The sequence below is a fragment of the Magnolia sinica genome, chromosome 3, assembly GCF_029962835.1.
Source record: "Magnolia sinica isolate HGM2019 chromosome 3, MsV1, whole genome shotgun sequence".
In the NCBI taxonomy this organism is placed as follows: Eukaryota; Viridiplantae; Streptophyta; class Magnoliopsida; order Magnoliales; family Magnoliaceae; genus Magnolia; species Magnolia sinica.
In genome coordinates this window covers 16279853-16296158 of record NC_080575.1, presented here as the reverse complement: position 1 = coordinate 16296158, position 16306 = coordinate 16279853, and the positions used below count along the sequence as shown (strand labels likewise).

The window sequence follows — 16306 nt, the reverse complement described above, 5'->3', positions numbered from 1 at the left end:
CGTACTGAATTTCGAGGACGAGATTCTCTTTAAGGGGGGTAGATTGTAACACCCCGAACTTTTCAATACCCGAATATTGAAAGTCCTCGAGTGTTACCATGAAGTTTAACTTGATACGTACATGTGTACGGCACCAACTTAGCTATCCTAACCCTACATCCATTCCCCAATAAAAATTGAACCATTGGGAATGATCTTCTTTCATAAATCAAGCCATTTGACCGTAGACTTCAAGGTAAGACTCTTTGTCATGAGATCTAACGTACGTGTCTTCCCTTAAAGGAATTGACAAATAACTCCCTATCCATAATAATTTAGATATACGTTCTTTTGTAAGAATTGCTTAGTAACGTACCTAAAACTATGTGGAGTCAATAGATTTCATAAAACCCTCATATCAGTAATAATTATGAAAACGCCATTGCCTAGGCCACTTGATTCTAGATCTCATGGTTTTCACTATCTATTTAATGCAAAATTTTATACTATGCCTAATTACCATAAATTAACCGTACACATCGAATTTCAGGCCTTAGATCACAGTAAATCAACTACTTGACCTCTGCATCCGTATGTACGTTTATTAAATCGAGATTCTAATCTGTTCATCTTGTTCACCCCATAGGAATATGCTTAACTCACCATTAGAATTATAATCCGAGGAACTTATACATGTGAATAAGTCACTCAAATCTAATGGTATACATGTCCTACCCTTAATCACTATAGAAACTCATTTTATGTCCATCCATTTACAAAATTGACCGTACATCCACCTATATACATGGTCAAAGTGCTAACAGTAAAGTTTCTTTATTTTTAACAAGTCATCTGGCTATCCATCAGGTTTGGATCCGCCAAATGAGCCATCTGAATATTATGGTAAAGTAGTCATTATGAAGATCTTCGGATTTAAGTTTATACTATCGAGTTGCTCGTCAATTAAATATGTACAAATGTTATTTTAAATTTGGAAAAGACTTATCCATCGAAAAAGCATCTTAGACATTCTAGAGAGATCGGAGCCCAAACTGCGGTGAATGAAAGAGCATAAAAAATAACAAACAATGGTGAAGTTTCGTATTATTTAGACGGTGCAGTTGGGAGTTACATATGATAGATGGTATAACCATGAAAAAGGGCAAATTTGTAAATTACAAATGAAGACTCATATATACAGCAGCCTCTCTTGCTTCACATAGGTTTTGACATGTGAATTTTACTCACTCGTTCTTGCAAATGTGTGGCCCACCTTGGATTATGATCTGCTTTATATTTTGGCCCTAGGCCAAACATGAGTTTTTAAAGCTGGTGGACAAAGTGGATTTCTTAACAAGCATCACTGTGGGCCCCACTTGATTTTTTTTCTTAGCCGTGCATGCAAATCCAGATTTCACGTGAATTGCACGTAAATGAATTCCTGGTTCAACGTGAACACAGTCCCACGGTGATACGGTGATTAAAGGGTGGCTCACCTAAGTTACAGATCGACCCCTATAATACACCCGAACACACCTTAGGATCATTAGAATTCTTTTGACCATCGATGTTTAATTTTGAGATGATCCAACCATTAGATTGTCAGAAACCCACCGTTGGGAGTAGAAGTTAGGTGTATGGCCCACTTAAGAGTTAGGTCAGCCCCATTCTCGAGATCATAGCCTTACACAAGTAAATGAACCTAGTGAACGGGGTGGATCTATCACAAACATCACGGTGGACCCCACACCTGCATCGCATGTACACCGCAGGGGATGCACTCGCTGTGCACCGTACTAGCAGAGCATTCAAAGCTCCTCTGACCGAGCTTTCTCTTAAAATAGAAAGTCTCTCTCTCCCTCCGGTTTTCAACAGCGGACGGACAACCGTCCGTGTTTATGATCATGGCCCATGAGGGTGGACCTGATTCCATGATCCAATCCGTTTATCTTGTAGGGGGTGAGATTTTCACCACAAACCTGCTGGTCACTCACCTTGAAGCTCCCATACAAGGTTGCAATTTCCAACGCAAGAGGGCCATTTGTGTTTCTTTTCTTTCCAAAAAAAGGGAAAGCTCGGTTTTCTTCCACGCTGGCGATCCATGTGAGGGCCTCTCATCCAATCACATGCCCCTGTTTCGAACGTACCCAAACCATTCACGCGCTAATCACGTGCTAGGTTTTCTATGCAAAACGAACGCCTACCCTCCTACGGTTTTGAGAAAATCGAATGGCTGTATTCAATCCGGGCCATCCAGTTCTCATCCAATGGCCCTAAAGAGCTAGGGTTTTTCCATAAATGAGGGGAATCGAGTAGCCGCAGCTGCTCTCCACCTCTTACTGTAGCTCGAACAGAAAATGATCGTTTCCCTTCCACCAGCGAACCCACCACCCAAATCATCCTAAAGCTTCAAATGAGCTTATCCATAAGCTCCCTAGGGTTCACATGAACCATCCCATGCTGTCAGATCGGAGGAAGAAGCCTCCATTCGAGATCCGCCATTAATGGCGTCACCTTCTTCCTTACCGATCCACCGCACCCGGCAACCCAAACCGAGTCAAATCTGGCCGGATTGGCATCCTCAATGGGACATTTCTGACTGGAAAAGAGAGAAAGAGAGAGAGAAGATGGAAGAAAGGAGAAAGAGGGAGATGGAGTGGTGCGGTTGTTGCACCGCACCAACACAACCAACTCAAACCAGGCCGAATCTGGACCGACTCCAGATCGAGTCACACGTGGGACTGATTCAGTCCAAGCACCGCTGGTCCTTTACACATCTAGGAGGAGGAAGGAAAAGGAGAAGTCAGTGAGAGAGGAGCAGAGAAAGAAGAAGAAAAAATGGGGGAAGAATAGGTGCGGCTGCACCATCACCAAGCTACTGCACTAGCTCGACTCGAGCTGAGTCTTGCGTCTGACCCAATCCAGACGTTTCTGATTTCCAGCTTATTGAAAACAGAGAAAGAAGAGGAGAGAGTTAGGGAGAGAAGAAGACAAGGTGAGAGAGTGAGTTGTGTAGCTGGCGAGTCGACTCGACTCACCTGAGTTGAGTTGGCCCATCCTTGAGTCGAGTCCAGCCACCTCTGGACTTCCCAGAAGCAGAAATGAAGAAGGAGAGAGAATGGAGGGAAGAGTGGTTGTGTTGGGCCGAGTCAACTCGGTTCGAACCGAGTCATCAAGGTGAGTCAACCTTTCCTCTCCATTCTAGCCTTGTTCCGATGCACTGTTATCATTTGTTACCATTGTTGTTATTAGGATTATTAATATTATATATGGTTAGCCATTAGTAGACCATTATGCTAAACTGGTTATTACAAACAAATTTCAATTATTAAATATTAGTATCCTGTTTATTATTCTTAAATATTCATTTTGGATAGTCGTTGGTGTCACCACAATGATTATTTTGCTACATTAACTAATATTAATTATAATACTAATGTTAACAATTATTTTCTAATTATTAAATTAACATGGTTACTATTTCCATTATTAATAGGATTGTTAAATATTAAGATGCATGACCATTAGTAAATTATCTATTCTAACGATAGTTATTATATATAAGAAATTAAAATTTATGCGTTGTCTTATCATAGATAGAATATCATAACATTAATTATCATCATAATAATTATTAACCAATATTAACTATAATACTAATGTTAGTAAATATTTTATAACTATTAAATTAACATTATAAATAATTACACACCACTAGGGTTCAACCTTAAAAATCTAGCCTAAACCCAAACTCCAGGATGAAGACCCTAATTGCACATTAAAAACCCTAAGATAGATGACTTAAACCCTAGGATATGATCTTAAACCTAGAAAGTGTGTGGAACTTGGATCTAATGATGTAAGCTCATGATCTGTGGTAGGATTCAATTCTAAGGGTGCAAGCACTTAGCGACACTAGTAGGCGATCCAAGTAGGAGGTGACGATTCTTCCCCTTGAGCTTTCCATTTTCCCATTAGCTTAAGTCTTAGTTTTTATTTTAACTTGTAATTGATATCTCCATTTCATAGTCACATATGTTAATTGTTAGAATCAAGTTGCTATATTACATGCTTAATGTTTATCCTGCATATTTATTCATGCTTGTGGATTATTCGTGGATTGCTTATGGAACTTGAATTGGTACACCAGTGGAAAACCCCCACCTATATGTGTACACCCATACTGGGGATGTAACTTGACTGGTTGTGATAGTAATGGACCTTCGGCTTAGTGGTTATTAAATGATGATTTAAAGTAACCATTGATGTGGGCCTACCATCCAGGGTTGTTGTGTCCAACGGTTTTCAAGGATGATCTTTTATCGCGTGGTTTTGATACTCGCCCTATATGGCTTATTTTGACATCTGTCTATGTGGCTTGTTTCGATATTGCCCTATGTGAATTTATTTTGGTATTTACCTTCTATGGGCTCGATGTTTTATACTGCATAACCACGCGATGGTAAGCCCCATATGTTGTAATATGATTGACCACTAGTCGATGGTTTTCCATTAAACATCCTAAGGTGGTAGCCTTATGAGCCAGGGATGGTGGTAATGGGACACTATGCCCGAGCTGTCGGCTTACGCTGGGCCATGTGCTCCTTGTAGTGACCGTGAGCATATTTAAATTGGCTGATTGTAACTGGACTAATAACAATTTGGCTAATCATGCATCCATAGCATATTGGCGATGACGGGTGGCTAATCTGGATGCTGTAGCACGTGCCCTTAGGATCTTCGGGGTATCGTTTCGCTAGCTCCTAAACTACCGACTATCGACCCCTGTCCGACTGGATAATTTTTCCAGGTCGATGATTTGCATGGGTGACGAGCCCAAGTCCGACTGGATGTGCATCCCCAGGCCGATGTGCATTCATGCATCCATGCATCTAAAAAGATTGCATCATGTATTGTTTTGATTGTTTTATTGTTTTATAATTATGCTTACCTAATGTGGTGGTGTGTAATCTTGAGGAAAATTCACACTGAGCTGGCCACTCATCCATCAAATATACAACCGTACAGGTAGTGCAGGTGGCCCCGTATATTGGTGAGAAGCGGGCTATGGTTGACAAGGGTGAATGATTCTGTTTGCTAAGGGTTGCTACAGGATTTCACAGTTCAAGATTGTTGCAGTTTACCTTGTTTCACATGTAATATTATTTCATTTTGTATTCATGAGAATGTGGGCATTGGTTTGTAAAAGTCATTATGGGCGACCACTTGTATATTCTAAATGAAAATTGAAACTTCCCTTTTAGCTTACTTGTCCATTCTACGCTCATCTGCTCACTCTGATAAAGAAAAAAAATACATGAATTTGACCATCCTTTAAGGTTAACACTCGGGTTTTTGGGAAACGAGTCGTATACTCGGGTCCTGAAAACACGGGGCGTTACACTCGGGGTCGCTAAGCGTGAAGCTGCTGAGGGGCTGGCCAAACAGCGCTTCGAGCTCGAAGCCTTAGCTTCTTCCCAAGTCGTCGCGACAGTGGAGGAGTTCAAGTCGTCGGAGGAGTGGTCTGTTGAACTGGACAGAGTCTGCCACTTCGCCTATAATGCTGCCTACAACGCATGCTTGGGCGACGTAAGCGGTATCTATCCAGATCTGCACCTTGACTCCTTGGAGATGGATGATGTCGAAGGCACTCCCAAAGCTGCCGAGGCGGAGAACGTTCCAACAGCAGTCGAAGCTGAGAAGGCATCTGAAGCTCAACCTTCACAACCCGCGGCTGATCCTGCTCCTCGGGAGGAATGACCCCCTTTTTTTACATGTAATATGAAAAATTGTAGTAAAACGTTTGGAGCTTTATAAAATCTATATTTTTGGATGATGATTTATTGTGCAAATGCACTGTTAGATTTGTGAGATTTTCAAATGACGAGCCGACCTCTCTTATAAGAGTCGACTTGTATGAGGGTCTCATTTTTGCACATGAGAAATAACCCTCTGTAGCACGCTGAGGCGACGAGGTGAACATTCTTAAATGATCGGCTCATCACCTGCATTATGTTCCTCAGAGGGAACCCCATGTAAAATAATGTAAAACAATATTATGTAGAAAGAAAAGACTCTTTATTAGCGATGTCGTCACGACAGGTAACTCAGACCCATACATTATTCCCTTTACGGGCAGTAGTTCTTCAGGTGCTCAGCATTCCAGGGATGTGGTAATGGTTGGCCTAGTAGATCTTTTAGGAGGTTAGACCTCGGTTTGGCCAAGCCGACTACTTGGTATGGTCCTTCCCAATTTAGTTTGAGGGACCCGACTCCGGGCTCCGCAGTGTTATGAAACACGTGGCGAAGGCCGAGGTCACCGCGTTAGAATAGCTTTGTCATCATTCGGGAATTGTAGAAATGTGCAACTTGTTGCTACCGAGCTGCGACCCGCAATTCTGCCGTGTTCTGCAATTCTTCGAGCAAGTTAAGACTTGTCGAGATTAGTTCATTGTTCTGCTCGTCTTGATGGGTGCGTATCCGAGCAGTGGGAAGCCCTATCTCGACTAGAATGACAGCTTCTGAGCCATATGAAAAGGAGAACGGAGTCTCTCCTGTGGTTGTCCGAGTTGTAGTCCTATATGCCCACAAGACGAACGGAAGTTCCTCAGCCCAATTGCCCTTGGCTTGCTCCAACTTCGTCTTGAGGTGACTCTTGATGATTTTATTCACTGCTTCCACTTGGCCATTGGACTATGAGGGTGTCGGGGGGATGAGTAGGCATTAATGATGCCGAGCCTTCGACACATACCTCTAAATCTGTCATTATCAAACTGCTTCCCGTTATCCGACACAATGGTATGCGAGATGCCGAACCGACTGATAATATTCTTCCAGACAAAGTCTATTACTTTCTACTCAGTGATCTTTGCCACAGGCTCTGCCTCCACCCACTTGGTGAAATAATCTACTGTTATGATCACGAATCTAGTTTGCCCTTTTCCCTAAGCCAGAGGTCCGATGATGTCAATCCCCCACTGGGCAAACGTTCATGAACCACTCATAGGGGTCAGTTCTTCCGCTGGCTTCCTCGAGACGGCAGCATACCTTTGGCACTTATCACACCTTTGTACAAACCCTTTGGCATCTTCTTGAATAGTCGGCCAGAAGTACCCCTGACTTAGTATCTTCTGGGCCAAGGCGCGACCCCCAGAGTGATTTTCGGAAATTCTTTCATAAATTTTTCGAATCACATAATCCGCTTCATCTGGTCAAAGGCATCTAAGGTACGACTGGGAGTATCCTTTTTTATACAATGTGTCACCTAGGATCGTGTATCGTGTTGCTCGGACCCTCAAACGTCGAGCCTCCAACCTATATGGAGGAACCTCCCTACTTGTGAGGTATCTAATGATAGGATCCATCCAGCTCGTTGTTGCTTGCATTGGGTTGATAGTTTCCTAGTTGGCTCATTCAACGCTTAGCTTGTCTAAGAACTCCATAGGAACAATCCTCGGGATATTCCCTTCAGTCATCGAGGCCAATTTTGCAAGGGCATCGGCCCAGGAGCTCTTAGCCCTCGGTATCTGACTCATGACACAATCCTTAAATTTCTCCATTACTTTTCATGTTGCGCCCAAGTAAGCTATCATCCTTGCTTCTTTTGCTTCGTACTCAGTCGACACCTGGTTCACAACATGTTGAGAGTAGCACCGGACATCAATGAGCTGAACTCCCAAGCTGATAGCTAATCTGAGTCCGGTTATCAAGGCTTCATATTTTGCCTCATTGTTGGATACTTTAAAACCAAGTCTGATTGCATACTGGATGGTGGTGGCGTCGGGCGCGACTAGGACTACCCCTGCTCCTCCTCGCTTTGAATTAGATGACCCGTCCATGAACAAGGTCCATTTATCTGACCTCATTTGTGTCCCAGTATTCTCGCGGGGTGAAGGGACTGGGGGGATGGTAGGGATAACTGATGAATCTGTTAGAGCTTCGGAGCTGACCCCTCCGAGCTCGCCATTCAGAGTAGTGAATTCAACAATGAAATCGGCCAATATTGAATATTAAATTTTCCAAGTTTGACCCCTTCGATTTTTGGAGCACTTGCCGAAGTGGTGAATTTGTGATGACTATGATAAAATGTGCTTGGAAGTATGGCCGCAGCCTCCGCGCAGAGACGACTAGACTCAAGGCCAATTTTTTCATGCTCAAATACCTTATTTTCGCTGGAATTAGGGCTTTGCTAGTGTAGTAGACAGGATGTTGCTTACCTCCAGCTTCTCTGATAAGAGCCGAACTGACGGCCGAAGCGGAAACCGCTAAGTAGAGGAATAAGCGCTCCCCTTCCTCCAGCTTGGATAGTAGTGGTGGCGATCCCGGATATTACTTCAATTGCTGAAAGGCCTGCTCACAGTCCGAGGTCCATTTAGCCTTCTTATGGCCTTTCAACTACTGGAAGAAAGGGAGGCACTTATCAGTGGCTATGGAGATGAACCGGCTGAGTGTGGCAACCCTTCTAGTGAGGCACTGGATTTCTTTTATTATCCGAGGTGAACTCATGTCAAGCAAGGCCTTGATCTTGTCAGGGTTTGCTTCAATGCCTCTCTTGCTAACTTGGAAACCAAGAAATTTTCCCGAGCCTACACCAAAAGCACATTTGGCCAAGTTCAGGTTCATTTGATATTTCCGTAGAATAGAGAAAGTTTCTCTGAGGTCTGAGATGTGGTCGAAGGCTTTGATGCTCTTCACGAGCATGTCATCGACGTAGACTTCCATTGTCAGACCAATCAGTCTGGCGAACATTTGGTTTACCAGCCTCTGATATGTCGCCCCAACATTTTTCAGGCCAAAAGGCATGACTCAGTAGCAATAGAGCCCCTTGTCAGTGACGAAGGTCGTCTTCTATATGTCAAGTGGATACATCGCTATCTAGTTGTAGCCGGATTATGCGTCCATAAAAGTAAGGAGCTCGTGCCCGGTTGTACTATCAACCAACTGGTCGATCCTAGGAAGGGGGAAACCGTCCTTGGGGCATGCTTTGTTCAGGTCGGAGTAATCTACATAAACCTGCCATTTCCCGTTGGCCTTCTTCATGAGCACCACATTCGCAAATCAGTCTGGGTAATGGATTTCTTCAATGAAGTCAGCTCCAAGGAGTTTGGAGACTTTATCGACGATTGCAGCGTACCTCTCAGGCTCAAAGGCCCTTCTCTTCTGCTTCACTGGCTTATGCTCAGGTTCTACGCTCAGCCTGTGGACAATCACCTCAGGAGGAATTCCTTGCATATCTTGATGAGTCCAAGTGAAAACATCTTGATGTTGCTTAAGGAAGCTAAGCATCAAGGATCGCTGGCCGTCAGACAATGACGATCCGAGTTGAACTATCTTAGTCGACTCCTAATCATCAAGAGGAAGGACCACAAGGTCTTCTACTGAGGAGCCCTCGGAAGCATCTTCTTTGTGATCTAGCATGTTAACTATAAGGGCGTGCTTTAATGCACCCTTCCCGACCAAATGTATGATATCTCGACACAAGTGCAAGCAATCACATGCACGGGAACAAAAGCCTATTTGAGGAACTCACGGAAGGAGTTTATGGTGATGTGACATTCGGTGACTTGTCAAAGATGCCAGTGAAAGGTAAATACAAAATTAAAATCTTTCAGAAGAATGGTGTTACAAACTACATCTCCAATGTGTACTACGTGTCTAACATGAAAAGTAATATACTGAGTCTTGGACAACTCCTCGAAAAAGGGTATGTCATACACATGGAAAATTCTTCTCTTTCCATAAGAGATTTGCATAGACATTTGATCACAAAAGTCCAGATGGCGAATAATCATATGTTTCCGCTCCATATAAACACAATGCTCGAGAAGTGTTTTTATGGAAAAGTAAAGAATGATTCTTAGATGTGGCATCTTCGCTTTAGTCATCTAAATTTCAATGGCCCAAAACTTCTGTCGTCATCAAGCATGGTGCATGGCTTACCTATCATTAAAGCCCCAGAACAAGTGTATGAGGCATGCACACTTGGGAAACAGCAAAGGAACTCCTTTCCCAGTGGAGTATCTCGAAGAGTAAGAGAACCGTTGCAGTTATTTCACACTGACATCTGTGGACCATTAGAGCCAATCTCTCTTGGACGTAATAAATACTTTATTACCTTCATTGACGATTTCAGTAGAAAATTGTAGGTGTATGTAATCAAAAAGAAGTCTGTTGCTTTTACTATTTTTAAAAATTTTAAGGCCTTTGTTGAAAAAGAAAGTGGTCTTAAAATCAAAACCCTTAGATCTGACAGAGGTAGAGAGTACACCTCAAATGCCTTTCGAGAGTATTAAAGGGATCAAGAAATCAAGCAACAACACACTATAGCCTACACACCACAGTAGAATGGAATTGCAGAATGAAAAAACCATACCATTCTAGACATGACGATAACCATGCTGAAGGAGAAAAGTCTGTCAAAGAATTTCTGGGCAAAGGAAGTTGCATGTACTGACTATCTGCTCAATAGGTATCCGACCAAGAGTGTCAGATTCAAGACATCACAGGAAGCATGGAGTGGATACAAGCCAAGCTTGGCACACCTTAAGATCTTTGGGTATGTCGCCTATGCTCAAGTTCTAGAAGCGAAAAAGAAAAAGGTTGATGATCGTGACGAGAAGTGCATCTTCATCGGCTGTAGTGAAGAATCGAAAGTATATAAGCTCTACAACCCACTAACTAACAAAGTGGTAGTAAGTAGAGATGCGGTGTTCTACGAAAAAGAAGTCTGGAAGTGGAACTAAGAAGATTCGACCAAAGAAAATCAGGTCGAGGTCGAAGAATATGAAAAAGAGAGACATATAAATCAAGAGCAGACACCCGCATCACCTCATTCGGATCGCAGAAGTCCAAGAGTACGTTTCATCTCCCCTAGGAGTACTTCATCAAATTAGAATTCAGCCGGCACATCTTCATCCAATTCTCCTTCACCCTTGGCTCCTATCAAAATGAAAAGCCTTAATGACATCTACGTAGAAACTGAGGAAGTGAATTTGCTATGCCTGTATGCGGACCATGAGCCTCTCATATTTGAGGAGGCCATGAATGAAGAATGTTGGAGAAAGGCTATGGAAGAAGAGATCTATGTTATCGAGAAGAATCACACATGGGAGCTGATCTCACTCCCTAAAGGTTAGAGGACCATTGGTCTCAAATGGGTATATAAAATCAAGCGGAATGCCGATGGTAAAATCAAATGATATAAGGCAAGGCTCATAGCAAAGGGCAACAAATAGAAATATGGGGTAGACTATATATGAAAAAGTTTTTGCCTCATTTGCTCGCCTTGATACTGTGAGGATGTTTATCTTCCTTGCAGCTCATCACAGTTTGATGATCTACCAACTGCATGTGAAATCTTCATTCTTTATAAATGGAGTATTCGAAGAAGAAGTCTACATTGACCAACCTAAAGGCTTTGTCATACAAGGGGAGGAACACAAAGTGTATCGACTGAAGAAAGCTATCTATGGGTTAAAGCAAGCTCCACGTGCCTGGAATGCATGCATCAACAACTATTTTTAAGAAAATGGCTTCACCCAATGTCCATATGAGTATGCAGTCTGCATCAAGAAAAATGCCCATGGTGACATCCTTATAGCATGCATATATGTTGATGATCTGTTGTTTACAGAAAACAGTCAGGCGATGTTTGAAAAATTCAAGCATGCTATGTTCAATGAATTCGAGATGACTGACGGTGGATTGATGTCCTTCTTCTTGGGCATCAAAATGAAACAACAAGTCGGCGGCATTTATATATCACAAAAGAAGTACGCAAATGAACTTCTTGAAAAATTCAAGATGACTGACTGTAATGCCGTAAATACGCCTGTAGCAACGAACCTAAAGCTCACAAAAGATGGCGAAGGAAGAAATATTGGCTCGACTCTATTCAAGAGTCCGATTGGAAGTCTTAAATATCTCACAATCATTAGGCTAGATATTGTCCACAGTGTTGGGCTTTTAAGTAGGTACATGAAAGCACCAAAAGAGTCACATTAGCTTACTGTAAAAAGAATCCTCAGGTATGTTAAAAGAATCACGGAATTCGGTCTTTTTTATCCATATGATGATGAGGCGATTCTGTATGGATACTCCGATAGTGATTGGGGAGGTAACCAAGATGAAAGTAAAAGCATCAATAGCTATGTATTCTATATCGGGTCAACTGCCTTCACATGGAACTCAAAGAAGCAAAGTGTGGTCGCTTGTTCACATGTGAAGCAAAGTATGTGGCAGTATCGTCCATAATCTGTGAAGTAATATGGTTGAAGAATCTGCTAAATGAGCTGAAACGTCCACAGGAGGAATCCACCGTTATATATGTGGATAACAAGTCGGCAATCGAACTTACCAAAAAATTTAGTGCAGCATGGAAGGAGCAAGCACATTGATACTAGGTATAACTTCTTAAGAGATCAAGTAAAGCAAAAAACGGTGAAATTGGAGTATTATCATGCTACTGAACAGGAGGCACATATTTTCACCAAGTCACTATCGACAGATTCATTCAGACGATTAAGATTGATGCTTGGAAAGAAGGTTGTTTTGGTTTGAAAGGGAAGCAACGTCAAACCCAAATAAACGTTTGAACTACCCTATCATCTAGACCCTTGAAATAATTCCTAACATCTGGACAGTTGATATGCTTATGGAAGAATCCTCCATCCTTTAGGATTTCAAGCTTTTACTATTCCCAAGTTTTGTTACATGCCCCTAGTGAATGGTAAATGCATTTAAATTAGATCATTTTGTAATTTCACGATGACTCCAAATGCTTGTATAACGGGCTTCCCAGTATCCGATTATAGCTATGAAAGAAAATATCAATTCCAGCAGTTTCTTTTGGGCAGCTTCTCTCCCTACGTGACTGCTGAAGCCAGCAACGTCCTTAATTACTGTTGTCCATGATACTGCAGCTGCAATTGAGAAGTCCTATCCTCCTATCTAAGCAAGCCAATAACAGTCCCTACAACACTGGCATATCAACCATCAAGCTCTGTGAATAACTAATAGCTCAATCTATAAAAATCCGAAGGGCGCGCGTTCTCTCTCAGGCAAGAGAAACGAGAGATGGAACCAGCAACACCGCCCATCCACATCGCCATGTTCCCATGGTTAGCATTCGGCCACATCAGCCCCTTCATCCAGCTGTCCAACAAGCTCTCCATGGATCCCACCATCAAAATCTCCTTCCTCTCAGCCCCAGCCAACATTCCCCGCATCTCCTCCACCCTCTCATCCACCGTTCATATCATCCCCCTCGAAATCCCACCCGTCGATGGAATCCCACCCGGCGTCGAGAGCACTGCCGACATGACCCCACACCAAGCTGAGCTCCTTAAGAAGGCCGTTGACAACATGAAGCCCCAGATCGAGAATCTCCTGGCCCACCTCCATCCCCAAATCATCTTCCACGATTTCACCCACCAATGGCTGCCGTCCATCGCTACCTCACTCAACATCAAGACCTTCTTCTTCTCCGTCTTCAACGCCACGGTGCTTGCTTACGCCGTCGTCCCTTCCAGGCTCGTTTCTTCCCAAATTACCCCCACCGTTGAAGACTTAAAGAACCCACCTCCAGGATTCCCGAAGACCTCTGCTGCAGCGGTCTCGGCCTACGAAGCCCGAGATTTACTCTACATTTTCAAGAGTTTCGGTGGTCCGAGCGCCTACGATCGCGCCGTGTCCTGCATGAAGAACAGCTCCGCCATAGTACTTAAGACTTGCATGGAAATGGAAGCTCCCTACGTCGAATACATCAAGTCCCAGTACGGCAAACCAGTCTTACTGGCCGGTCCGGTGGTCCCGCAGCCGCCAACCGGAGCCCTCGATCATCGGTGGGCCGACTGGCTCGGCCAGTTTCAGGAGAAATCCGTAGTCTTCTGCTCCTTCGGGAGCGAATCCTTCCTGAAAGAAGATCAGATCCGAGAGCTGGTTCTTGGGTTGGAGATGGCGGGACTACCATTTTTTGTGGTACTGAATTTCCCAGACGGGGAAGATAAGGTGGCCCGCTTGAAGGCAGTATTACCGGAAGGGTTCGAAGAAAGGGTGAAGGATAAGGCGGTGGTGCATACAGGATGGGTGCAGCAACAGCACATACTGGCGCACGTTAGTGTGGGGTGCTTCGTGTGCCACTCGGGGGTGAGTTCTATCACCGAGGCGCTCGTTAATGACTGCCAGCTCGTGCTTCTACCGCAGAAGGGCGACCAGTTCCTGAACTCTAGGCTGGTGAGTGGGGATCTGAAGGCGGGTGTAGAGGTAAAAAGAGACGAAGAGAGTGGGTATTTTGGGAAAGGGGATTTATGTACGGCTGTGAAGACGGTGATGAAGATGGTTGAAGAGGAGCCTGGGAAGACGGTTAGAGAGAATCACAGAAAGTGGAGGGATTTTCTGCGTGATACCGACGTGCACGAGAAGTTTTTGAAGAATTTTGTTGTGGAGATGAAAGGGATAATGTACGGTGGCGATGGAATGTAGCGTCAACTGTATTAATAGCTAACCGAGTAAAATTACCATATTTTCGAGCTATATGAGCCCACAGTGACAAATAAACTACATCCTACCCGTTCATTAGATAGCCACTCAGTTCTAGGTCTACCTGTAACTGAGCTGGGCCAACCAAAGGAAACTATGGGAGACATCGGAGCCATTCATCAGATGCGGCCCACCAATTAAGACACATTAAAACTTAACCCTTACGTAATTTAGGTGGGCCACCGTAAGTGAATGATTCTCCTTGTATGTGTCCTGCCTGAGTTTTAGGGCATGTTTGTTTTTTTGAGCTCATCGGTATTTAGGTTGTACATGGGTCATTAGTACTTCCCTCAATGGAAAAAGGAAAATAATGGGTGAATTTCAACAATGAGAATCATTATCTCCGTAGCCTTCAATGGTGGGTTCACTTGAGCTGGACATGCCTCATTTCTTAGTTTATAATTTAAAATATGCAAAAAAAAACAGTAGTTGATCCGAGAAGCTAAGACCCATATATCACATTGGCCGCTCAAAGTCGATACCCATTCCCAGCTATATACTGGCAGGATGGGACGTTAATAAATAATTATTAATTTTTCACCGGGTTTGAAAATGGAAGAGTAATCCCACCTCTAAAATTGATACAAAAGTGCCGGCTTGAACTTGTGGGCCTTACTATAATGTATATAATATATCGGCACCATTCATCTATTTTATTGAAATATTTTGAGGCATAAGCCGAAAAATAAGGTAAATCTAACGTTCAAATGACCCATACAAAAGGAAATAGTGGACTTAATTTGTCCATGGTTGAAAATTATTTCATTCATTGAGCCGGTGAGATTTTTTCATCATCTAACCCACTCATAGAGTCACACAAACATAAATAAGAGAAAAACACAAATATCAGCTTAATTCAAAACTTTTAAGAGCCCTAAGAAGATTTTAATGATAAACATTTGATTCGTGTTGTTTCTTATAGTGTGGTCCACTTGAGCTTTGAATCTACATCTTTTTTTTCCTCGTGCTCTAAATGCATTTGGCATAATAAATGATCGGTGTGGATAAGTCACATACATCATAGTGGCCTCACATTGATTTTGTAAATTTCTCCATTTAATTATTTATAAAAGTAGATTATTAAAAAATTACATCGTGATAATTAGATAGGTTAATAATTATTATCCATTTACATGGTAATTTAAGTTGAGCTAAAAAGTAAAACTGGCACTAAAAATCTGTTTGTTGCAACGTTCATCATCTGCTCGTCTAAAATCTGTTTGTCGCGACGTGACATTGGCACATCATCGTATAATAAAGGTGTCTGTGGTAAACCGAGGATCCGGATTCTTGTTTTTCGGGCTCAGCCGTAATTATACTGAAACGGGTCATCATGGCCATTTTCATGTTTGGTTGGTTTGTATTTACCACCACCTAACGACCGCCGTTTTACGCACATCCGTCAATCATGACAATTTAGGAGCATTTATGAAAATACACCTGCAATGCTACCTTCTCTGTATAACATACCATCAAACTGAAAGCTTTCTTTCCGACCTCCACATCTAACCAACCGCCGCTACCAGATACGTGAAATTGCTACTTATCTACTGTTAGCCCCTACAAACCCTTTCTTCTCCCACCATCATCTGTCGGTTCTCAATCCTATTCCTTCATGTGCGTATTTCTCTTCTTCGCAGGTTCTCGGCACTAGTAAAGTCACCGTCCTCCTCTCTATTCCGGTCATATCAACCCGGAAAGGAAGCTTCAGGACAGGTATTGTCATCTCTCGTCCATCTGTTTTGCGAGCTTATTTTAGGACATGCGGTGGATCAAAGACTCAAGTGGG

General features: G+C 42.9%; 1 protein-coding gene across 1 annotated transcript; it reads left to right on the top strand.

The window, feature by feature from the left end:
• Positions 1 to 12952: 12952 nt before the first annotated feature.
• Positions 12953 to 14511, top strand: LOC131239611 (anthocyanidin-3-O-glucoside rhamnosyltransferase-like). The gene has a single exon (XM_058237396.1). It carries the CDS (start codon positions 13054 to 13056, stop codon positions 14458 to 14460), a length of 1407 nt encoding a protein of 468 aa, XP_058093379.1. The 5' UTR covers positions 12953 to 13053; the 3' UTR covers positions 14461 to 14511.
• The last annotated feature ends 1795 nt before the right edge of the window (positions 14512 to 16306 follow it).